The sequence below is a fragment of the Saccopteryx leptura genome, chromosome 6, assembly GCF_036850995.1.
Source record: "Saccopteryx leptura isolate mSacLep1 chromosome 6, mSacLep1_pri_phased_curated, whole genome shotgun sequence".
In the NCBI taxonomy this organism is placed as follows: Eukaryota; Metazoa; Chordata; class Mammalia; order Chiroptera; family Emballonuridae; genus Saccopteryx; species Saccopteryx leptura.
This window is the reverse complement of record NC_089508.1, coordinates 28,350,876-28,375,383: the sequence shown is the minus strand read 5'-3', so window position 1 is coordinate 28,375,383 and position 24,508 is coordinate 28,350,876. Positions and strand designations below refer to the sequence as shown.

The following is a 24,508-nucleotide window of genomic DNA, read 5'->3' as shown; positions in this document are numbered from 1 at the left end:
CTCATCTCTCTTTTTTCCTGTCGGTTCCTATTTGTCCCTCTCTCTGACTCTCTCTGCCGCAAACACCAAAAAAAGTTTAAAAGAATAGTTGGAAGGGTGTTAGCATCTATTTTTATCATACTACTTATTTATTTTTTTTTGTATTTTTCTGAAGCTGGAAACGGGGAGAGACAGTCAGATAGACTCCCACATGCGCCCGACCGGGATCCACCTGGCACGCCCACCAGGGGGCGACGCTCTGCGCTTCCGGGAAGTCGCTCTGTTTCGACCAGAGCCACTCTAGCGCCTGGGGCCGAAGCCAAGGAGCCATCCCCAGTGCCCGGGCCATCTTTGCTCCAATGGAGCCTCTTCTCGGGAGGGGAAGAGAGAGAGAGAGAGAGAGGAAGGAGAGGGGGAGGGGTGGAGAAGCAGATGGGCGCTTCTCCTGTGTGCCCAGGCTGGGAATCGAACCCGGGACTTCTGTACGCCAGGCCGACGCTCTACCACTGAGCCAACCGGCCAGGGCCTCATACTACTTATTTTTTTTTATTATTTTTTCTTTTGTATTTTTCTGAAGCTGGAAATGGGGAGAAACAGTCAGACAGACTCCCGCATGCGCCTTACAGGGATCCACCCGGCATGCCCACCAGGGGCGATGTTCTGCCCACCAGAGGGCGATGCTCTGCCCCTCCGGGGCGTCGCTCTGCAGTGACCAGAGCCACTCTAGCGCCTGGGGCAGAGGCCAAGGAGCCATCCCCAGCGCCCGGGCCATCTTTGCTCCAATGGAGCGTTGGCTGCGGGAGGGGAAGAGAGAAACAGAGAGGAAGGAGGGGGAGGGGTGGAGAATCAAATGGGCGCTTCTCCTATGTGCCCTGGCAGGGAATTGAACCCGGGTCCCCCACACGCCAGGCCGACGCTCTACCGCTGAACCAACCGGCCAGGGCCCATACTACTTATTTAAGTAACATCTTCATGGCCCTGGCAAGTTGGCTCTGGTAGAGCGTTGACCCAGCATGTGGAGGTTCTGGGTTTGATTTCTGGACGAGTGACCCCTTGATCAAGCCGGCAACCTTGGACTCAAGCCAGTGACGATGAGGTCATGTCTATAATCCCACGCTCAAGCCAGCAACCCTTTGCTCAAGCTGGTGACCCTCCCTCAAACTGAATGAGCCCATGCTGAAGCCGTTAACCTCAGAGTTTTGAACCTGGGTCCTCTGTGTCCAGTTCGACGCTCTATCTACTGTGCCACCACCTGGCCAGGCAGTTTATTTTTGTGTTCTTAATAATTCCATATGAACAACTGTAAACCTACTTTTGCTCCACCCTGTATTTGCTCATTTAACATTAACGTTTTTAGGCTGTTATTTAAAAAAATGATGTGAAGTTTAATTTCCAGATGGAATTTTATTGTCTTCACGCTAGGTCTTAGTACCCACTGTGTCTATGGTTGGAAAGCATTTGGGAGCAAGAAAGGATCATCCAGGCTTAAAGGTGAAGGAAAATGATGAAAATTGTGGTCCCACTACTACAGTTTTTGTCGGCAACATTTCTGAGAAGGCCTCCGACATGCTCATAAGACAGCTCCTTGCTGTAAGTTAATCTCTTTATTTCATTTTACGAGTTTTTTTTGTTGTATATTTTAAACTTACGAAAAAGCAAAAAGAAGACTAAATAATTATATTCTTTTTATTTTGAAATTTTTCAGTTGGCAAAAGGTTGCACAAATAAATAGTACAGTCACACTTGTAACATATTTTGCCACATCCACTCTATACACACAGCTAGATACATCTTTTGAGTAATTTGAGAGTATGTTATGACATGACATTTTTTTTTCCTATAGAGACAGTCAGAGAGAAAGAGATAGGGACAGACAGACAGGAACGAAGAGATGAGAAGCATCAATCATCAGGTTTTTTTTTGTTGTGGCACGTTAGTTGTTCATTGATTGCTTTCTCATATGTGCCTTGACCGTGGAGCTACAGCAGACTGAGTAACCCCTTACTCAAGCCAGCGACCTTGGGTCCAAGCTGGTGAGCTTTGCTCAAACCAGATGAGCCCACACTCAAGCTGGCGACCTCTGGGTCTTGAACCTGGGTCCTCCGCATTCCAGTCTGATGCTCTATCCACTGCGCCACCGCCTGGTCAGGCACATGACATTTTTTTTATTTTAGTACTTCTTGTGTCTCCTGAGACCAAAGGTATTCTTCTACGTGATAAAATCATTATTACTCTTAACAAATTTATGGATGTAGCCTAGTCAATTGCGTCAGTGAATCAAGTGTTATTCCAGAGCACTGAGGTTGCAGGTTCCATTCCCAGTTAGGACACATACAAGAAACAACCAATAAATGTACAACTAAATGGAACTAAGTCAAACAAGGAGTTGATGCTTTTCTCTCTTTTCCTCTTATCCTTTTCTCCCTCTTCTTTCTCTCTCCTTCCCTCTTTTCTTCTTCCTCTTCTTTTTAATTTTTAAGTTTAATTTTCCTATTAATATCCAAAATAGCTGATTTTGTTTTTGATTTAGGATCCAGTCAAGGATTGTACATTGCATTTGATTGTCATGCCTTTTAAGACAGCTTGTTTAATAAAAAACAGTTTCCTGCTGTCCCCCCTCCCCGTTTTTTTTGGTTTGCTTGTTTTATCATGACACTTATGTTTTTGAAGAGTCCTTTTTTTCTTTTACAGACTTTTTCTCCAAATTTTGAGTGTTTGTTTAAATATCCTTTTCTATAAGTTGTTATATAGTTCCTTCTTATAATAGCTTTGTGGTAATTGTGAGGATTTTAAACAACTTAGTTGCTAATATGATTTGAAAAATTTTTTTATTCTATGTTTTCCATTGTGGGAATATAATTATGCTCGTATTTGCATTATAAGTTGTTTTATTTTATTAAGCAGGTGGTAACATTTTTTATTACTTTTTAAGAAATGTGGCTTGGTTTTAAGCTGGAAGAGAGTACAAGGTGCATCTGGAAAACTTCAAGGTAGGTACTTTTTTTCCTGTTGAGATTATTTTAACGGGTATGCACTAGTAACTTTTAGCATGTTTTACTCTCATTGTCCTTAGTTGTTGGAATATCCTATTAGCTTTCTTCTGATTCCTTATTGGAATAGGATTATAAAGGCAATTGGGATGATGTTATTGAGAGTTCAGAATAGAAAGTGAAAAAGTATTAACAGGAAGGAGGTAGGACAGAAAAAAACTTATTCATACTGGTTTCTTATAAGATACAAAGTCCTTTTTGTCTCAGAGCAGGAGTATACAATTAAGATGAGACAGGGAGGTCTTAGAAAGAAAGTAGGAGAAAAGATGCTAAGGTTACCTTGTAGTCTTAAGCCTCCTGTTCTTTCCATACTTGTTAGTAGAAACACCTGCTTGAAAGACATTCTTTAAACACGCTTTATGAAAACTTCATATATATAAAATTTGAGTAGTGTGATCAACTCCTTTGTACTCTCACCTAGCTTTAACATATATCAACTCATGGCCACCATGCATAACCTATATCATACCTGTTTCTTCCTTTTATTATTTTATTTTTTGACAGAGACAGAGTCAGAGAGTGACAGATAGGAACAGACAGGAAGGGAGAGTTGAGAGGCATCACTACTTTGTTGTGGCACCTTAGTTGTTCATTGATTGCTTTCTCATATGTGCCTTGGCCAGGAGCTATAGCAGAGCAAGTGACTGACCCCTTGCTCAAGCCAGCGACCTTGGGCTTAAGCTAGTGACCTTGAGGTCTTGTCTATGATCCTACACTCAAGCTGGTGAGCCTGCCTTCAAGTTGTTGACCTTGGGGTTTCGAACCTGGGCCCTCCACGTCCTAGTTTGACACTATCCACTGTGCTACTGCCTGTTCAGGCCTTATATTATTTTTAAGCTGACTAATGTAACACAGACAATTATTCTGTCAATATTTTTGTGTATGTCTCTGATAGATATGGGCTTTTTTTCCCTATTGATTTTAGAGGGATAGAGAGAGAAGGGGGAGAGCAGGAAGTATCGATTTATAGTACAATAGTTGCTTCCCTATGTGCCTTGACCACATAAGCCCAGGGTTTTGAACCAGTCACCTCAGCATTCCAGCATGATGCTTTATCCCAGGGGTCGGGAACCTTTTTGGCTGAGAGAGCCATGAATGCCACATATTTTAAAATGTTAATTCCGTGAGAGCCATACAACAACCCGTGTACGTTATGCGTTATCCAATAAAAATTTGGTGTTGTCCCGGAGGACACCTGTGATTGGCTCTAGCCACCCGCAACCATGAACATGAGCGTTAGGAAATCAATGGATTGTAATACATGAGAATGTTTTATATTTTTAATGTTATTATTTTTTTATTAAAGATTTGTCTGCAAGCCAGATGCAGCCATCAAAAGAGCCACATCTGGCTCGTGAGCATAGGTTCCTGACCCCTGCTTTATCCACTGTGCCACCACTGGTCAGGCAAAGATAGGCTTTTATTTTATGTGTGAGAGGAAGGGCAATAGTGAGACAGATTTCTGCATGCATCCTGATGGATCCACCCATCAAACTGCCTCTGGGGTAATGCTATAGTACTGAGCTATTTTTAGCGCCTGAGGCTGCTGCCCTGGGACCAATAGACTATCCTCAGTGCCTGGGGCTGATGCTCAAACCGGTCACCCAATCAAGCCACTGGCTGTGGGGGAGGAAGAGAGGGAGGAAGGGGGAGAGGGAGGAGAAGAAATGTAGATGGTCATGTCTCTTGTGTGCCCTGAGTGGGGATTGAACCCGGGATGTCCATACCCTGGGCCGAATCTCTACCCACTGAGCCCATTGTCCAGGACAAGAATTATTTTGAAGTTACAGATTGAAGTATATTTGGTTTGTTTTTGTTGTACTTAATATGGATTAATTGCCAATATGGATTAATTGCCATTATTATTTTATTGCTGGTGAAGCTTAAACTGTCAAGTTAGTTGCCTTTGCAAGTTGGATTTCCAGTGGTTTTGACACAAGCCTGCCATTGATACCTTCTTTTTTAGCTGGAATGATATGATATTCCGAGCTCAGTCTAGTAAATTTTTCTGCCTCAGACTTGGAATCAGCCATATCTCTAAGGAGTTCTGGTTGCTTTTAGTGGAAAACTGCTTTCAAAATCAAAGCCTGGGAATTAGGTGTACTCATTGTAAGAGTGGTTTAATCTTTGCTCTACGTTTTTCCAGTGCATGTTAATTCAAATTTTGACTGAAAATTTTTTATTTAACCTTTTCTGTAATAGACATGAATTTCCTTTTTCCCTCACTGAGAAACGTGAGTTTCAAGGATATCTGTGTGACATAACTAATGGTTTGCTTTTCCTCAAATTTTACAACAGTAATTTAAAGGCTGCTAATACCAACTGTCGTCAAAAAATATGATTATTAAAGTTTTTATTGACATTTTATGTTGCACTAAAAATGTATGGTCAAATTTACTGTTTTAAATTCACTCAGAATGGTTTCTCTGTGTGGATATGTCATTAACTGTATACATATTAGGACTCATTTATTTATCATATTTTATTTTTAAGTTTTAGATTCTACTTTAATTTTAATATCCATTTTAAAGACAAAGTAATAATAGGGAGACTTACTGTAATGAAACAGAAATACAAAATTAGATGAATAACTAGGGTAAGAGATCATTGCTTTTATAACTTCTCAGAAAAGTGTTTTATTTATGTTGAAGCAGCCTGCTCTCTCTCACTTGCAGCTGTTAGCAATTTTTGGATGAAATGAATTCATGAAATAACTAACAGATTCAATCATGAATTTGCTGATTTTTCTATTTTCGTTGTCTATTTTTTTTGTTTGAATTTTTGTAACAGTTATTTAATATTTTATTTATTATTATTTTTATGACAGAGAGAGGGACGGACAGGAAGGGATCAATTCGTCATTGCGGCACCTTAGTTGTTTGTTCATTGATTGCTTTCTTATATGTGCCTTGACCTGGGGGGCTACAGCACACCGAGTGACCCCTTGCTCTAGCCAGCAACCATGGAATTATGTCTGTGATCCCACGCTCGAGCCAGTGACCCCGCACTCAAGCTGGTGAGCCCATGTTCAAACCGGATGAGACCGCACTCCAGCTGGCGACCTCGGGGATTTTGAACCTGGGGCCTCTGCATCCCAGTGCGATGCTCTATCCACTGCGCCACTGCCTGGTCAAGCTTATTTTTTAATTTTTAATTTGTGTTGACATGGTTTCAAAGTGTTCCACTTAATATAACACCCACTACCCACCAGTTGTGATGCCCCATGCAGAGTCTTTTTCCACCCACCCGTGTTTCACCTCCTTTGCCTTACCTGTTTGTTAACTATTTTATCAGTGCTTCTGTAAGTAGCAGTTTGCCTGATAGAATTTTTCTTTTTCCTAGTTTTTGTCCTTTTTTTTTTGTTGTTGAGGGTGTAACAGTGAAACTCTTTTCAAAGTAAATGAAGGAACAGGAGGAGTGAAAACATGAATAATCCCTGATATTATTACAAGATTTGGTTTCTAATAATTTTTATTTTCCATATTCTTCATCTTTCATAATTATATTGATATTTTTCTTTACATCTATTGCTAGCCTTTGGATTCTGTGAGTATAAGGAGCCTGAATCTACCCTCCGTGCACTAAGGTTATTGCATGACCTGCAGATTGGAGAGAAGAAGCTACTTGTTAAAGTTGATGCAAAGACAAAGGCACAGCTGGATGAATGGAAAGCAAAGAAGAAAGCTTCTAATGGGGTATGCTTCCCCATAATATTATCTATTCTAGGCCAAATGCGCTCCTTCAGTGTAAATACTTAGTATAATTGAATCTAATATGGGGCATTACAAAATGATCAAGCTTGTTACTAATTCACAGGAGTGTGTTTTTATAGTTTATAGTTATTTTAAGCCTTTTATCTACCCATTGTGGGTGGATGACTGTTGGTTTGCTTGTTCCAGGTTGGGATGAAGGTAGTAAGGGAGGCTGGACAAGGTTAACTTGCCAGAGAAAACATTGGTACAGACTATTCCAAACAGAGCTAATTCATTAAGGCAGCTTTGTAAGTAAGTACAAAATATATATATTTCAACCTACACAATTTTTATTAGTTATCCTCTTTCTAGAAGTACACAGGTTATACGATACTGAAAATAAGTCTTATTTTCTTCAGGTGGGTGGCTATATAAAGCAAAGCTAAAATAAAAGGGATTTTTATATATTATAATGTATGCATTATTATTTTCTCTCAAGAAAGCAAAAAAATAGCTAAGCTCTATTTCTTTGTTATCCCTCCTATTTCCTTCTGTTACCTCAATCTGACCAGATCCAAACTAGATTTATTATCTTTCTGTCTCTGCAGAAACAAAGCAGCCTTTTGCTGTCTTCAAGCTTTTATTATTCAAAATAGAAATAGCTTGTTGATTCCACTACCATTCCCTTCTTTACAAATATATTGTATGTTCTTTGTAAAAAAATAATAATAATAAAATAAATAAATAAAGCAAACTGTAAAAAATAAACTGCCACCCACAATCTCATCACCTTTATTAACCACTGTAGGTGTTTTTGTTGCATATTCTCATATTCTTCCATTTTTCTGTGTAGATGAATATAGTTTTAATTTACTTCTCTTTCATAAATATAGGATTGAATTTTAAGTATTGTTTTGTAAATGTAAGTAGCTTTTCTCCTCTGTTTCCTTGGACTTCTATTAATATTTAACTCATTTCTTTGCATTTAGATTTCTCTCATCTGACTACTACAGTACTGCCTATATATATATATATATATTTATTTTATTATTTTTTTTAATAGAGACGGGGGGAGTACAGACAGGAACGCAGAGAGATGAGAAGCATCAACCATTAGTTTTTTGTTGTGGCACCTTAGTTGTTCATTGATTGCTTTCTCATATGTGCCTTGACTGCGGGCCTTCAGCAGACCAAGTAACCCCTTGCTCGAGCCAGTGACCTTGGGTTCAAGCTGGTGAGCTGGGTTTTTTTTTGTTGTTTTGGGTTTTTTTGCTCAAGCCAGATGAGCCTGCGCTCAAGCTGGTGATCTTGGGGTCTCGAACCTGGGTCTTCCACATCCCAGTCCAACACGCTATCCACTGAGCAACCGCCTGGTCAGGCGAATGTGTTCCTTCTTGTTCTTCCACAGAACCTAGGATAATGTCTTGCCCATAGCAAGAATGGAATGAACTTTATTAAATAACGGTTGTAGCTGTGTTGCTCTCCTGATAATCTTACTGTCCTTTTTAGCTTTATAAGGATATGATAAAACAATTTTTCTGTAGTGTAAATTGTATCTCAAATCAGCAGTGTCACATGTTATATCACTAAAATCATTTTAGAAATGAAGACTGTATGCTACAATAATTTCAAGAGGTTTTTTTTGCTGTAATAACTGAAGCATGGATTTGTTGTATTCAGAGTTTGTTTATTTTTTTATAATTTCTTAGGACTCATTGTTTTGCTGTACTTAATCATCAGCTTGTGAGGCGGTTGTATTTGTAATATTTTCAGATATTGTACTCTGAACATGAAGTAAATTACTTTATATGAATAAGCAATTTGTGACACATTTGACTTGTAATTACATTTAGCAAGAGGAACCATAGTTTCAATCAGTTTGTATCTATCTTCAAGAATTGCCACCTCTAGTAAAAATAATTATTGCAGATAAAATGAAATTTTAAAAAATTAAGAGATATGACTCCTGAGTATAATTGGTAAGGTGTCCAGGTGTTTGAAGTTACAAGGCAAACATGGAATTATTTTCCTAGAATGCCAGTTTTCCAACTATTGATTTTTGAAAAGTCAGGCAACTGTCAGACAAACAATTTATTTCAAAGTAACTTAGGCAAGTATAACTATATTGTGGGGTAGATTGCAGATTTGTCATGGTTTTTCACGAGAAGACATACAAGTGGTTAGTTTTTTCTCGTGTATTTTTATTTTTTGGAGAAAATTAGAAAATAGTGACTTAAGATGAATCATGAGAATGAGACATTGAGAAACTCATAAATTTTGTTATTCAGATACTTTTCTAACTCCCATGTAGAAGAGAAAACACAGTTGTATAGTTTTCTTTTACTATAAAAAGACACACAAACTTGTCTAGAAAGATATTTTTTCTTACCCATAATCTTCTGACAAATTATGTGACTTTGTCTAATGGTTTGATAGAATATGTAGAAGCAACTTTTTGAACTTTAGTAAAAATACTTTGAGATAGCCATGCTGATCTAGTCTAGTGTTGCTCTTTGGGTATTCAGCAGTAGAGGTGGAGCTCTCTGCTTGTCAGTAGGTGGTGGTTGTTACCCACAAGTTAAGAACGAATTCTGATAAGTGTTGAAAGTATAGATAATCTCTGGAAAGAGCCACTTACATTGTTTTAATTGATGATAGGTAGGGACATTTTCGCATCTTTGCCTAGAAATTAGTCTGGCTGAATCTGTATTTCCTCAAGGGAAAAATTTATGCATATGCTTAAATTCCCAAAGAAGTTCTTGTATTAGATTCTAGAAGTTGGTGCCAAATAGGGAGCCGAGAAGAGCAGTTTTCCAGTTTTACAAGTGGTAGCTTTACTATTGAAACTTTTTTTATTTCTTTTTTTTATTGGTTGAATTTGTTGGGTTGACAGTGCTCGCAAAACCATACAGATTTTGGCCCTGGCCGGTTGGCTCAGTGGTAGAGCGTTGGCCTGGCATGCAGGAGTCCCAGGTTTGATTCCTGCCTGGCAAGGGCACACAGGAGAAGTGCCAATCTTCTCCACCCCTCCCCCTCTCCTTCCTCTCTGTCTTTCTCTTCCCTTCCCTCAGCCAAGGCTCCATTGGAGCAAAGTTGGCCCGGGCGCTGAGGATGGCTCCATGGCCTCTGCCTCAGGCGCTAGAATGCCCCTGGTTGCAACAGAGCAACGCCCAAGATGGGCAGAGCACCAGCCCCTGGTGGGCATGCTGGGAGGATCCTGATCGGGCGCATGCGGGAATCTGTGTGACTGCCTCCCCGTTTCCAACTTCAGAAAAATACAAAAAAAAAACCCATACAGGTTTCAAGTGTACAACTCAGTAAAACACCATCTGCACCTCATGCTATTGAAGCTTTTCAATTTTTCTGACAAGAGCCAAATAAGCAGGCCACATAAATATCTCAGATAATTAATTTCTGTGATCTTACTATACTGTAAAACTCTCACCTTTAGCTGTTCTGTATGAATATACTTTCTCTTTCCAAAGTGGAAGTAGAAACTGGAAGTGAAGTATTGTTTATGGTTGAGAACCTAAAGGTAGAGCAAGTTGAAACCAAAAATAATTTTTCCTTTCATAATATATCTAGTTGTTTTTGTTTTTCTTACATTAACTATCAGTTAAGACAGTGGTCCCCAACCTTTTTTGGGTTACGGTCCGGTTTAATGTCAGAAAATATTTTCATGGACCGGCCTTTAGGGTGGGTCGGATAAATGTATCACGTGACTGAGACAAGCGTCAAGAGTGAGTCTTAGCCTGACCTGTGGTGGTGCAGTGGATAAACGTCAACCTGGAACGCTGAGGTCGCTGGTTTGAATCCCTAGGCTTGCCCGGTCAAGGCACATATGGGAGTTGATGCTTCCTGCTCTTCCCCCTTCTCTCTCTCTCTCTCTCTCTTTGTTCCTCTCATCTCTAAAATGAATAAAGTCTTTAAAAAATATTTTGAAAAAAGTGAGTCTTAGACTGGTGTAACAGAGGGAATCTGGTCATTTTTAAAAAATAAAACCGTTCAGGGCCCTGGCCGGTTGGCTCAGCGGTAGAGCGTCGGCCTGGCGTGCAGGGGACCCGGGTTCGATTCCCGGCCAGGGCACATAGGAGAAGCGCCCATTTGCTTCTCCACCCCCACCCCCTCCTTCCTCTCTGTCTCTCTCTTCCCCTCCCACAGCCAAGGCTCCATTGGAGCAAAGATGGCCCGGGCACTGGGGATGGCTCCTTGGCCTCTGCCCCAGGCGCTAGAGTGGCTCTGGTCGCGGCAGAGCGACGCTCCGGAGGGGCAGAGCATCGCCCCTGGTGGGCGTGCCGGGTGGATCCCGGTCGGGTGCATGCGGGAGTCTGTCTGACTGTCTCTCCCCGTTTCCAGCTTCAGAAAAATACAAAAAAAAAAACCCAGCCTGACCTGTGGTGGCGCAGTGGATAAAGCGTCGACCTGGAAATTCTGAGGTCGCCAGTTCGAAACCCTGGGCTTGCCTGGTCAAGGCACATATGGGAGTTGATGCTTCCAGCTCCTCCCCCCTGTCTCTCTCTCCTCTCTCTCTGTCTCTCTCTCTCTCTCTCCCTCTCCTCTCTAAAATGAATAAATAAAATTTAAAAAAAAACAAAAAAAAACAAAACAAAAAAACCCCAAAAAAACGTTCGGATTTAAATATAAATAAAACGGAAATAATGTAAGTTATTTATTCTTTCTCTGTGGACTGGTACCAAATGGCCCAGCGGCCCGGGGGTTGGGGACCACTGAGTTAAGAGATTTGGGCTAATTGGCTTTTCTTTAAAAAAATGTACATTTTCTTTATAGATCAAGGGGTAGTTTTCATTCACAGGGTAGTGTGCATTAGTTCATTCCAAATGCTTAACTAAGACTGGCTCTATTATATGTAAATTTTGATTTAAGATGGTGGGGGTAGAGGATTTAGGGGCAGTGAGTATTTTTACTTATTTAAAAAAATTTTTTTTGGCAGTGAGTATTTTTAGGTGAGCATGTCTTTGGATTTAAACTCCACTCCTACACTTTTGCTTATAAGAGCATGAAGATGTAGAGGGTTCATGGAAAGGAATGTAGAATTTAGACGAAAAGCTAAAAGGCATTTGGATGCTCTCAAAGTTTATTTTCATGATAAAGATTTTGTCTCCACAATTGAGGGCTGTGGGTTGAAATACCCATGTGTGTCTCAGGACTTCTTGTTTCAATGAGAAGTTTACTGGGAGATTTGCAGAGTATCACTGAAGGAGTTTTAGTGAAAAGCTGTATTAAGACCTTACTGTGAGCCCTGGACAGATGGCTCAGTGTTAGAGTGTTGGCCTGGTGTGTGGATGTCCTGGGTTCGATTTCTGGTCAGGGCACAGGAGAAGCAACCATCTTGTTCTCTATCCCTCCCCCTCACCTTTCCCTCTCTCTCTCTCTCACTCACTCACTGTCTCACACCTGCTACAGCCATGGCTTGATTAGATCTAGTGAGTTGGCCCTGGGTGTTGAAGAGTGGATGAGGATGGCTCCATGGCCTGCCTCAGGTGTTAAAAATAGCTCAGTTGCTGAGCAATGCCCCAGATGGGTAGAGCATCAAGCTACAAGTATGTCCCTCGCCATATGGCAGTTCACTTTTTGCAGTCTCACTGTATTGCAGTCTCATTGTAATCACAGATTTTTAAATTGTGTATATCTAATTTTGTATTGAATTTTTTGCTGTTGCAGAATTTTGTGGTATATAGGTATTTTTATATTTTTATATATGGAATTTATTTTGCAGTAGAATAAGCATTATCTAGCATAAAAAATTAAAAACAATGTAAAAAATATAAAACATTAATTAAAACATTAAAAATATTAAATCAAAGCAAAGCTTTAAAGCAGTGGTCCCCAACCCCCAGGCTGCGGACCAGTACTGGTCCATGGGCCATTTGGTACTGGTCCACAGAGAAAGAATAAATAACTTACATTATTTCTGTTTTATTTATATTTAAGTCTGAACGATGTTTTATTTTTAAAAAATGGCCAGATTCCCTCTGTTACATCCGTCTAAGACTCACTCTTCCCGCTTGTCTCGGTCATGTGATACATTTATTCGTCCCATCCTAAAGGCCTGTCCGTGAAAATATTTTCTGACATTAAACTGGTCTGTGGCCCAAAAAAGGTTGGGGACCACTGCTTTAAAGTATATATAAAATATAAAACAAATATAAGGTTGCTACTTTTTTTCGCCTATCATGGTGGGTCCTGGAATCTAAACCCTGCAATAGACGAGGGACCACTGTATAATGGGCTTGCCTGATGTAGCTCAGTTGGACACATGTGAGAATGTGTCTTTCTGTCGCCTCTGCTCTCAATTAAAAAAATAGAAAAAAGACCTTATTGTGGTCTATTATTGATTTAAAGTAAGTATACACACACACACACACACAAATGTATTTTTTTTTTTTTTGTATTTTTCTGAAGCTGGAAACGGGGAGAGACAGTCAGACTCCCGCATGCGCCTGACCGGGATCCACCTGGCACGCCCACCAGGGGCGACTCTCTGCCCCTCCCGGGCGTCGCTCTGCCGTGACCAGAGCCACTCTAGCGCCTGGGGCAGAGGCCAAGGAGCCATCCCCAGTGCCCGGGCCATCTTTGCTCCAATGGAGCCTCGGCTGTGGGTGGGAAGAAAGAGACAGAGAGGAAGGGGGGGGGGTGGAGAAGCAAATGGGCGCTTCTCCTGTGTGCCCTGGCTGGGAATTGAACCCGGGTCCCCTGCACGCCAGGCCGACGCTCTTCCGCTAAGCCAACCGGCCAGGGCCAAATGTATTTTTTTTTAAGTGAGAGGAGAGGCAATAGAGAGACATGATCCCCAACTGGGATCCACCTGGCAACTCCCGCCTGGGGCTGATACTCGAATCCACTGAGCTATCCTAGGTGCCTGAGGCCGACACACGGACCATCTGAGTCATTCTCAGTGCCTAGGACTGATGCTTGAAGTAGTCAAGCAGCTGGATTCAAGAGGGGAAGAGAGAGAGGAGGGTGCGAGGAAAGGGAAGAGCAGATGGTTGCTTCTATTGTGTGCCCTTACTGGGGATCGAACCCTGGGTGTCCACATGACAGGCTAATGCTCGTATCTACTTAAGCAGCCAGGGTTGGCTTAAAGTATTTTTGAAAAATAATTTTAACAGCTTAATTACAGTCCTTGGGTCAAAGCATCTTGTCTTTATCCAAGATGCCAAGTAGAAAGTTAGCTATAAGAAGACTACCACATGTAACTAACTGGTATCTACCCGCAATCCTTTCTGGGGCTGATGCTCGAATCAACTGAGCTGTTTTTGTCACCTGAGGCAGATGCACTTGGACCAACCAAGGTATTCTCAGTGCCTTGGGCTGATGCTTGAACTAATTGAGCCACTGGCTACAGGATGGGAAGGGGGTAAAGGAGAAGAGAAGCAGATGGTTGCTTCTTGTGTATGCCCTGACCAGGGATTGATTCTTAAAAATTTTTTTTTTTTTTTTTTTATTATTTTGTATTTTTCTGAAGCTGGAAACGGGGAGAGACAGTCAGACAGACTCCCGCATGCGCCTGACCGGGATCCACCCGGCACACCCACCAGGGGGCGACACTCTGCCCATGTGGGGCGTTGCTATGCCGCGACCAGAGCCACTCTAGCACCTGAGGCAGAGGCCACAGAGCCATCCCCAGCGCCCGGGCCATCTTTGTTCCAGTGGAGCCTTGGCTGCAGGAAGGGAGGAAAGAGACAGAGAGGAAGGAGAAGGGGAGGGGTGGAGAAGCAGATGGGCGCTTCTCCTGTGTGCCCTGGCCGGGAATCAAACCCAGGACCTCCGCACGCCAGGCCGACGCTCTACCACTGAGCGAACTGGCCAGGGTCTTAAAATTTTTAATTAAGAAAAAATTTTAATTTTAGAGAGAGGGAGAGAGAGAAAGGAATAGAAAGATCAATCTGTTTCAGTATATGCCCTAACTCAGTGGTCCCCAACCTTTTTTGGGCCACGGACCAGTTTAATGTCAGAAAATATTTTCACGGCCTTTAGGGTGGGACGGATAAATGCACAAAATAAAATTATGTGACCGGCATTAAAACTGTGGTATTTTTATATAAATATAATTGTCGAACTTACGAGACAAGTGTCAAGAGTGAGTCTTAGACGGATGTAACATAGGGAATCTGGTCATTTTTTAAAAATAAAACATCATTCAGACTTAAATATAAATAAAATGGAAATAATGTAAGTTATTTATTCTTTCTCTACGGACTGGTACCAGTCCGCAGTCCGGGGGTTGGGGACCACTGCCCTAACAGGATTGATCCAGGAACCTCTGCATATTGGGATGATGCTTTAATCAACCAATCTGTCTGACCAGGGCTTAAATTACAAGTTTATGTAGACATAGCTCTTTGTTTATGTTATTGCTTCTTTGTCCTACTTTTGCACCTTTTAAAAAAGTTTTTAAGAAGATATGAATTGAGAATAACTAGAAGTCATCTAATGTTTTGAGGTCGTTCTCTAAATTTTGTTTTGAACTGTATCAATTCCTTAACCAGGGGACTTTAAATAAAGCTTAGAAAATGTAGAATAGTAGTACCTTAGAAACCAGTAATTTTTTTTTCACATTGACACAAAATAACAATCTAGAGTTTTAAAAAATAATGAAATCTTACAAATAGTTGCTTATTTGTGAGAAGCATTACAACATGAAATTTGTGTTTTTATTTTTTATAACATTACACGTACAAGTAAGTCATAGGGAGGACTTGTGCAGTGTTCAGAGTTGATTACTTCTGTGTAAGTATGTGATTTTTATTTGTGGTATTCCCACATTATAGAAATTGTAGAGAGCAGAGGGGGAATAAAAGAAACCATTCTTTTATCCCCTGACCTATCTGACTTGTATTTTATTGTATGAAACTAGTGTTTTTTATTCATTTTAGTTTGTATAAGTATTGAGCAAGACAGCCTGGAAAATTAGGAAAGCTTGGCAGATGTTTTGTGCAGTGTGCTAGTCCTGTAATTTAATCTTTCTGTAACTGGGTAGGTGTCAAAAATATGGCCCTGGCCGGTTGGCTCAGTGGTAGAGTGTCGGCCTGGTGTGCAAGAGTCCCGGGTTCGATTCCCAGCCAGGGCACACAGGAGAGTCGCCCATCTGCTTCTCCACCCTTCCCCCTCTCCTTCCTCTCTGTCTCTCTCTTCCCCTCCCGCATCCAAGGCTCCATTGGAGCAAAGTTTGCCTGGGCGCTGAGGATGGCTCTGTGGCCTCTGCCTCAGGCGCTAGAATGGCTCTGATTGCGGCAGAGCAACGCCCCACATGGGCAGAGTATCGCCCCCTGGTGGGCGTGCCGGGTGGATCCCGGTTGGGCGCGTGCAGGAGTCTGTCTGACTGCCTCCCCATTTCCAACTTCGGAAAAATAAAAAAAAAAGAAAAAAAGATATTAGCTGTTCTGGGAAGAAAGGAAAAGAAAATGATTAAAGTATCAGTGTCTAAGGAAAAAACACTGGAGAGTTTAATTTCATTAAGTTAAAAGCAAAACCAAATCTGCATTTAAGAGGACTACAGAGATTTTTTGGAGAAGACATGTTTTGTGTACTAACTCTTGTTTTAGAATGATTTTTAATTTACTTGGTTGATTATTGCCTACCCCCCACTCCTGAATTTGCCTTGTTTTGTTTTGTTTTAAGACTGCTAGGCCAGAAACTGTCACTAATGATGACGAAGAAGCCTTAGATGAAGAAACAAAAAGAAGAGATCAGATGATCAAAGGGGCCATTGAAGTTTTAATACGGGAATACTCCAGTGAGCTCAATGCCCCTTCACAGGAATCTGACTCTCACCCCAGGAAGAAGAAGAAGGAAAAGAAGGAGGACGTATGTGTTACTGATTTCTGAAAACAGTTGTTTCTACAGTTTACTTTTCATGGTGTCACTCTTGTGTTTTTACTACATTTCAACTTCTGAGGGGAAAACAGAATGGCTAGTATTTGTAGTCTTAATACTGTTAAGCCTAATTTGGCCATGTTTTACAAATTAACTTTTTTTTTTTTACCAAAAAATTTCTGTTTTCTGTAAATGCACTGGCATGTAAGCTGGTGCTTAGCTGTGGATTCAGATTCAGTAAGAGAAAAACAGTATCCCTTCAACTGTGTAGTGATGAAGTGTAGGAACTGTTCTTAGGGGTGAAGTAAAATGTTTGTTTTTGTTTCCCTATGAAAGGTCTGACCTTGTTTTTGCCTTACTACTTAATTCTTTTTCTGTCTCCAAGCAGGATGCTGGTCTTGTACCATGAGAATTTTTACCCATTGTTTAATTTTTAGCCACCTCTCCTTACAATCCATGTATCATTCCCCTCCATAGACAGTAATGCTGTTAATATTCTAACTGTAGGGCTATGGAAGAGTAGCACAGGATGCCGCTCCTCAGTGTTATATTATCACCATTCTTTGACCACCCTGACTGAACAGTGATGGGTTCAGGTCGAGAGAAAGTGTTGTGTGTTTTTTTATGTACTTATTTCTTTTGAATAAACTTAGAGGAATTATGGGGAGTGTTCTTTAAAAATATTAGAATTATGTTGTATGTATGGATTCCATAGAACATGGAAAAGTACTAGGACACATCTTGTGATTTAATATCGAGATTGATATTATTTTGGATTTCATTGCCTTATTAGGCCATCTTTAATTTTCTTTGTAGGCAAATATATTTTTATTACTTGGCTCATTCTTCCTCATATGGTCATAAATACCTGTCTGGTGAAATGCTTGTAGTTGGGAATGGTAATTGATAAGAGTTAGTCAGGGACAGGGTAATTGAGGCCTGTGGAGTATTCTCTCTTATGCCATTAATGGGAAAGTAGAAAATAACTAGACATGTATGTTGGATATGGGTTGAGAAGAGAGAATCCCACTCTATGGCAGGAATTACGGGTATATTTTCTTGGTATTATTCCTATATCTGGATCAAGGAAAAAGCCCCGCCAGTATGAGACTTTCCTTATTTCATTGCTTAGGGGAGTCGGGAGAGGCGATAGGTGATGGGAGAGATTATAGAAAGTGAGTGAAATCTTTATTAAGTAATTTGAAATCAAGAAAATATCACAAATTTTGCACTGCTGATAGTATAAACATACAGAGAATTGTTTTGCAGAGTAATGTGAATTCTTGTGTTTTTTAAAGTCTTTGTGGATTTTTTCGCAGATTTTCCGCAGATTTCCAGTGGCACCTCTGATCCCTTATCCACTCATCACTAAGGTTTGTTAACATTGTAGGCCTTGATAATAACTATGTTTACTGCTCATTGCATGTGTTGTGATTCTTATCTATCTGATTTTTCACTATTTAACTTGAATCATTAGATTTGTTACTACTCTGTACGTTCTTTTTATTTAATTGCTCCTGTTTTTTAAGACCTGTACAGAATATCTAACCTTTACTTTTTCTTAGATTGATCTTTATGCATTCCTTCCTGTCCCTTTTGTCTTTTAGGAAGACATAAATGCTATAGAAATGGAAGAAGACAAAAGAGACCTGATATCTCGAGAGATCAGCAAATTCAGAGACACACACAAGGTAGTATTCTTGCTTTTTCTTTTAGTATCAATCTAGGCTTTTTACAGAATCCAAAACAAACAGACATAAAAAAATCGACCTTACATTAGGATATAATTTTAAATGCTTTTTATAGGTTTAATTGATGTTTATATAGAAACAAACAGAAGGCCAATACCATATTAAAGTGGACCTTGACATAGTGTACTGAGTTTTTTTTTTCAGTTACTGACTACTCTGCAGTCATCTCACTTTAATATGAATGAGAGCTAATTTTATTTTTAGATTTCAATATGAACATCAAGTTCAGATTTAAACTAGATTCAGTGGGGCAGGATAACATACACTAGTGTATTTCTGGGGGCCGTTAATTTAACTTAATCTTAGAAAAACCTTTAGAGCTGAGATTAAAATTTAAGATTTATATTTGTGTAGATTTAAGTTGAGAGGGGGAAATTTTAAAAAGTAGGTCAGTGGTTACCAGACTTACCAAATTTTAGATGCATGGAAGAACTGTAAATGCCCATAAAGCTAATCTATTCATTGACCCCCACCATTATGATAGAGATCATATGGTGACTAATGCAAGATGAAACACTCAGCTTGGAAAGTAACAAGGAATAGGATGTAAGTATGAGCTTCTGTTTTTTATTATATTTATGGATGCCCCCTCAGAAAAATATGCAAAGGGGTAACTGGCTTGGAAATGGGTATTTGTGCATAGTAAATCCCACTCACAGGTTTTTTGCCTATTGAAAGCTTCTCTCAAAGACAGTGAATGCATCTGTGAATGTTCGCTGATGTTGAACGTGATGCTTATGGGCGGTGAAACGCAAACACTGCATGAAATATATTTTGATTTTAGAGGTAATAAGATACTACTGTTTCTTCCTCATGAGACTGAGTGACCTTTAATTCAGTGATATGTTGTACTCATTTTTTTCTTTTATTTAATCTTATTTCTTCCTGTTGCTTTCAAATTTTCAAGTTGACTATAAATGTCATCGATTCAATGCTGCTGAACACTTTCCAGGCCCAGCCCTAGCTCACAAAAACAGTGCTTTTTCAGGAATTAAATGTGTCTAAAAGCACAAATGCAGTTCTCCCAAACTAATTTTCAAAGTTAAGAGGGTAGTCCATGGGCAGTCATTTTGAAGGATTAACTGGTTAGGTTTAATACTCAAATTCAGGGTCTGAGTAAACTTGAAAAATAGTATATACAGTTGTGCGTGTGATTTACCCACCTTTTTGTTATTATTTGTTAAACCCTGTCATGTCATTGGTAAAATATGATGAAATTATGTTTTTAAATAATTAATTCAAGATATTTGCTTCATAGTTTGAGAAGCTGTAAGGCATTTGACTGCCTTAGACTTATTTCACAGTGGGGGTTGGGGGGGAATGTTTTGGATTTTCAAAATATGTTTTAACAAAATGTCAAAATGAAAAGGCTCTTCTTTTTATTGGGTGGTATGGTTAAAGGAAATGTTTAAAACTTGAGTAACAGAAATGAGCTCAGTGAACCTTTGCATGTTTTGGTATGAGTTTATTAAATAACCACAGACTGTCAGGGTATCAGCGTGGCAGGGGGCGTCCATTTACAGCACGGACGAGTCTGAAGAGAGAATAAGGTAAGATTTATGATTATTTTTCTGTCCTTAGCTCATTATTCCGTTACTTTCTTACATCATTTTAGACTTCATTTCTTCTTTCTTCGGTCTTTGTCTTAAAATACATATATATGTGTGTGTATATCTATTTACTGCATATATAATCTTTCAGAAATGCATTTAGTATGGAGCAGATTCACTCACTTTTTCATTTACTTAGAACAAAACCTTTGAAATGAGTTCTGAAACAAATGATTACTTAAGTGAAACTATACACTTAAGCAATAAGTAGTGCAGTGAATAAGCAAGAGTAAAAAAAAAAGAATTCTGCAAAAGAAATGATTGGAACAACTAAAATAATCTGTAAGTATTTATCTCAGAAATTAACACATTTCTTTATAAGTGTATGACACTGAGGTAAGTTTTATGTAGTTTAGCCCCATTTTATAATTTAAATTTTTATAGTCCATTAGAACTGTTTCAGAAATTAGAATTTGCCCCTTTAAATAGCTTTCACTTTCTGTCCTCTTTCTGGCATTCCTTTTTCTCTTTCCTTTGTAATTTCAATGTATTCAGTATTAGCTTTGCCTACATTCTACTTTGATACAGGCTGGCACAGCAGCTGAATATATTGATTTCTCATGCATTAGCTTTTCTTTCATAATCCTCTGTCAGTTCTCTGATCCATGAGCAAGAGAAAAAGTATAACAGGTAAGATTGCTTTTTAAAGTTGTTTTAAATGCCTTACATGACTGAGAAAAGAAAAAAAAATTGCACATTTTATTGTTACAGTTTAAATTTCATTTCAGTGACTCTAAACATGGAACCAAAAAGATAAATGTGTTTTGTTTTTGTTTTGCTTTTCCTGTTTGGGGTAGTTTTTTCCTGAGCTTTTATAGAAACCGTGTGGTACACTGGTAATCTTGTCAGGGTACAAACTTGGTCTGACATTGTTATTTGGTGTATTTGTGAACCGTGTACTTGCTCTTCCTCCCAGAAACATAGCTTGTAGGCAAGGTAAATCCAGTGTTGGCGATCCATGTCCTAGCACAGAATCTGTAAGTTAACATGAAATCGTTCCTTCCAAGGATGGATTTATCACTGTTGATATATTTTTATTGTCTTATAGGCATAATGGGCATAAATGTTTTTACAATTAAGTTTTTACTTGGAGTGATCTTCAGGTTTCTGAATTTGTTGGGCTGTCCATCTTGTAATGGTGGGAGTAAATGTTTCTATAGACAGTAAAGCAGATCTTGCCTGAATTCACCTTGCCTTTTGGAGGGTGGGCAAAACAAGGCAGATTATTTAGTTGCATTACAGTGATCTCTTTAAAACCTGTAATGAGTAGCATTTAGCTAATGGGAAGTCTGGGTTTGGAATTAGAATCAATAGACCCACTGATTTACTGAAATTTATAATGGGAAGAATTATGTTCTAGCCAAGTGATTGTATTTCTAGAAAGTATTATGAACCCCAACACATTTTTCATGGTCGTTTTAGTTATATAATGATTGAGTGGCCAGCCACACTTGATCTAATCTCCCAGCATCCAAGATCGGAGATTCCTGGTCTATGTAGAGTATATGGTTGTGCACGAAATCTAGTCTTGTGATTGCTTCAGTTTAATTTGTGAAGTAAAACCACAAGTATTTAACAGTAAAGTGCCAGTGGTTTTTTTGTTGTTCCTAATATTGGGCATTGTGCTGGGAAAAATCTGAATGCTGGAGCTACAGAGTTAACTCTAAAAGTTCTTTTATTGGTTTCTAGAAACTGGAAGAAGAGAAAGGCAAAAAAGAAAAAGAAAGACAGGAAATTGAGAAAGAACGGAGAGAAAGAGAGAGGGAGCGTGAAAGGGAACGAGAAAGGCGAGAACGGGAACGAGAAAGGGAAAGAGAACGTGAACGAGAAAAAGAGAAGGAACGGGAGCGGGAACGAGAACGGGATAGGGATCGTGACCGGACAAAGGAGAGAGACCGAGACCGAGATCGAGAGAGAGATCGCGACCGCGATCGGGAAAGGAGTTCAGACCGGAATAAGGATCGGAGTCGATCAAGGTGAGACTTTATAGAAGTTTATACTGTTTTCTTAATAGTTATAATTGAACTTCAGGTTAGGACTCTCTCTAGGACCATTTACATTTATGTGATGAGAGAAATTCCTTAGCCACAAAGCATGTCTCATTTGCTGAATCACACTTGGAAATCATTGGTGAAAGTAGTTTTCATCTTTAGGATTAGCTTCTGTCTTAAGCCGGTTTTACACACTAACTGTCCACCCAGGCCTCTGGGCAGACAGGTAGGATTCTCTGTTTTCTTCCTGGGCTGGCGGTCTTTTTTTTTGGTCACTGTTCCCTTGAGGTCTGTTATGTCACTACTTGAAAATCAACTCTGGCACCACTGCTTTTAGCCTCTGGTGTCTTTATTTGTTCCTATAGCCAGTGGACACCCACAACTTATGTTCCAGACTCTATATTTACTCTGTGACTTTTAGTAATTTTGTTATTGTATTTAGAAATTTTTCTTAGTTATATTGATTTAAATTGATGAATCATCTCAAATTCTTTAGAAATGAGGGATCAAAAATGAACAAAGAAAGAGTAAAAGGGAAAGTAGAAGGGAAGAAAGAAAAGCACTTACTTTTGTTAAGCTAGTTTTCAAATAAACATTTTTTTTTTTCATTTTTCCGAAGCTGGAAATGGGGAGGCAGTCAGATAGACTCCTCCTGCATGCGCCCGACCGGGATCCACCCGGCATGCCCACCAGGGGGCAATGCTCTGCCCACCCGGGGCGTCGCTCTGTTGTGACCAGAGCTAGTCTAGCGCCTGAGGCAGAGGCCACAGAGCCATTCCCAGCGCCCGGGCCATCTTTGCTCCAATGGAGCCTTGGCTGCGGGACGGGAAGAGAGAGAGAGGAAGGAGAGGGCGAGGGATGGAGAAGCAGATTGGCGCTTCTCCTATGTGCCCTGGCTGGGAATCGAACCCGGGACTCCTGCACACCAGGCCGACGCTCTACCGCTGAGCCAACTGGCCAGGGCCTCAAATAAACATTTCTGAGTTGCACATTTTCCATCTTATTGTAGCTAAAGGAGGTCCACTTTAGGACAGTTCACCAGTTGCTGGAACTGGAAGTTCAGTGCTCTTAATCCTTTTTTTTTTTTTTTTTACAGAGAGAGAGAGGGATTGACAGGGACAGACAGGAACGGAGAGATGAGAAGCATCAATCATTAGTTTTTCATTGCGCATTGCGACACCTTAGTTGTTCATTGATTGCTTTCTCATATGTGCCTTGACCGCGGGCTTTCAGCAGACCAAGTAACCCCTTGCTTGAGCCGGCGACCTTGGGTCCAAGCTGGTGAGCTTTTGCTCAAACCAGATGAGTCCACGCTCAAGCTGGCAACCTTGGGGTCTCGAACCTGGGTCCTCGGCATCCCAGCCCAACGCTCTATCCACTGCGCCACCGCCTGGTCAGGCTGAAATAGACTCTTAACTTGTTCATTAACCGTACCTATTTTTTTATGCCTAAGGGTTGTTTTTATTTTGTATTCTGAACTGTCAATATGTATTAACGGTGAATTCAGAATTTAGGGCTGGAATTATCTTGTGTCTCTCTGATGACTATAGACGAGTTTACAGTTCTGCAGAATTCAAATGCTGAATTCTGTCTTGTAAATTTATATATTTCATAGTGTATGTTCTCTTCCTTGTTTTTTAAAGGAAAACAGGAGACTGACGATTTTTTAAAAATCTTTTTACATAGAGAAAAGAGCAGAGATCGTGAAAGGGAACGGGAGCGGGAAAGAGAAAGAGAAAGAGAACGGGAACGAGAAAGAGAACGTGAGCGTGAGAGAGAACGTGAACGGGAACGGGAGCGAGAAAGAGAGAAAGACAAGAAGAGGGACCGAGAAGAGGATGAAGAGGATGCATATGAACGAAGAAAACTTGAAAGAAAACTCCGAGAGAAAGAAGCTGCTTATCAAGAGGTAACTTGAAGAAGTGCTTTTATTTGTAAAGCTTGGTACTTAGTAGCTTAGTCAAAAATTTTAGAACCCTTTGATTATATATTTAAAGCTCTCACAATTTTTTTTTAGCGCCTTAAGAATTGGGAGATTAGAGAACGAAAGAAAACCCGGGAGTATGAGAAAGAGGCTGAAAGAGAAGAAGAAAGAAGAAGAGAAATGGTAATAATCTAGGTTAAAAATGAGTAATTTCAGGCCCTAGCTGGCTCAGTGTAGAGCACCGGCCCCAGGTTTGATTCCAGTCCAGGGCACACAGGAGAAGTGCCTATCTGCTTCTCCACTGTTCCCTCTCTCCTTTCTCTCTATCTCTCTCTTCTCCTCCCGTAGCCAAGGCTCCATTGAAGCAAAGTTGGTCCTGGCACTGAGGATGGCTCCATGGCCTCCACCTCAGGTGCTAGAATGGCTCTGGTTGCAGAGGAGCAACTGGCATCGCCCCTTAGTGGGCATGCAGGGTGGATCCTGGTCCAGTGCATGTGGGAATCTGTCTGCCACTCTGCTTCTAACTCCGGGGGGTAGGGGGAATGAGTTAATTTCAGGCATAAATGAGATAAAATCTTTACTGTTAACCAGAAGTAACTTTATGAGCTCTCAGTATAATTTTACTTATTTTGGTAACTTTTGAGATACTTTCAGTATACCAAAATTTTCTTTCC

The 24,508-nt window shown here is 40.2% G+C and overlaps 1 protein-coding gene across 3 annotated transcripts in view; it reads left to right on the top strand.

Annotated features, from left to right (window-relative positions):
* The window catches only part of RBM25 (RNA binding motif protein 25), a 57,081-nt gene that overhangs the window by 16,216 nt on the left and 16,357 nt on the right, over window positions 1-24,508 (top strand). For all 3 annotated transcript variants that reach the window (XM_066388414.1, XM_066388415.1, XM_066388413.1), the window contains 9 exons: window positions 1,402-1,569; window positions 2,912-2,969; window positions 6,564-6,724; window positions 16,364-16,549; window positions 17,878-17,931; window positions 18,166-18,249; window positions 21,609-21,895; window positions 23,597-23,819; window positions 23,928-24,017. In XM_066388414.1, the coding sequence (XP_066244511.1) occupies window positions 1,402-1,569; window positions 2,912-2,969; window positions 6,564-6,724; window positions 16,364-16,549; window positions 17,878-17,931; window positions 18,166-18,249; window positions 21,609-21,895; window positions 23,597-23,819; window positions 23,928-24,017 (1,311 nt within the window). The remainder of the gene's footprint in view (window positions 1-1,401; window positions 1,570-2,911; window positions 2,970-6,563; window positions 6,725-16,363; window positions 16,550-17,877; window positions 17,932-18,165; window positions 18,250-21,608; window positions 21,896-23,596; window positions 23,820-23,927; window positions 24,018-24,508) is intronic.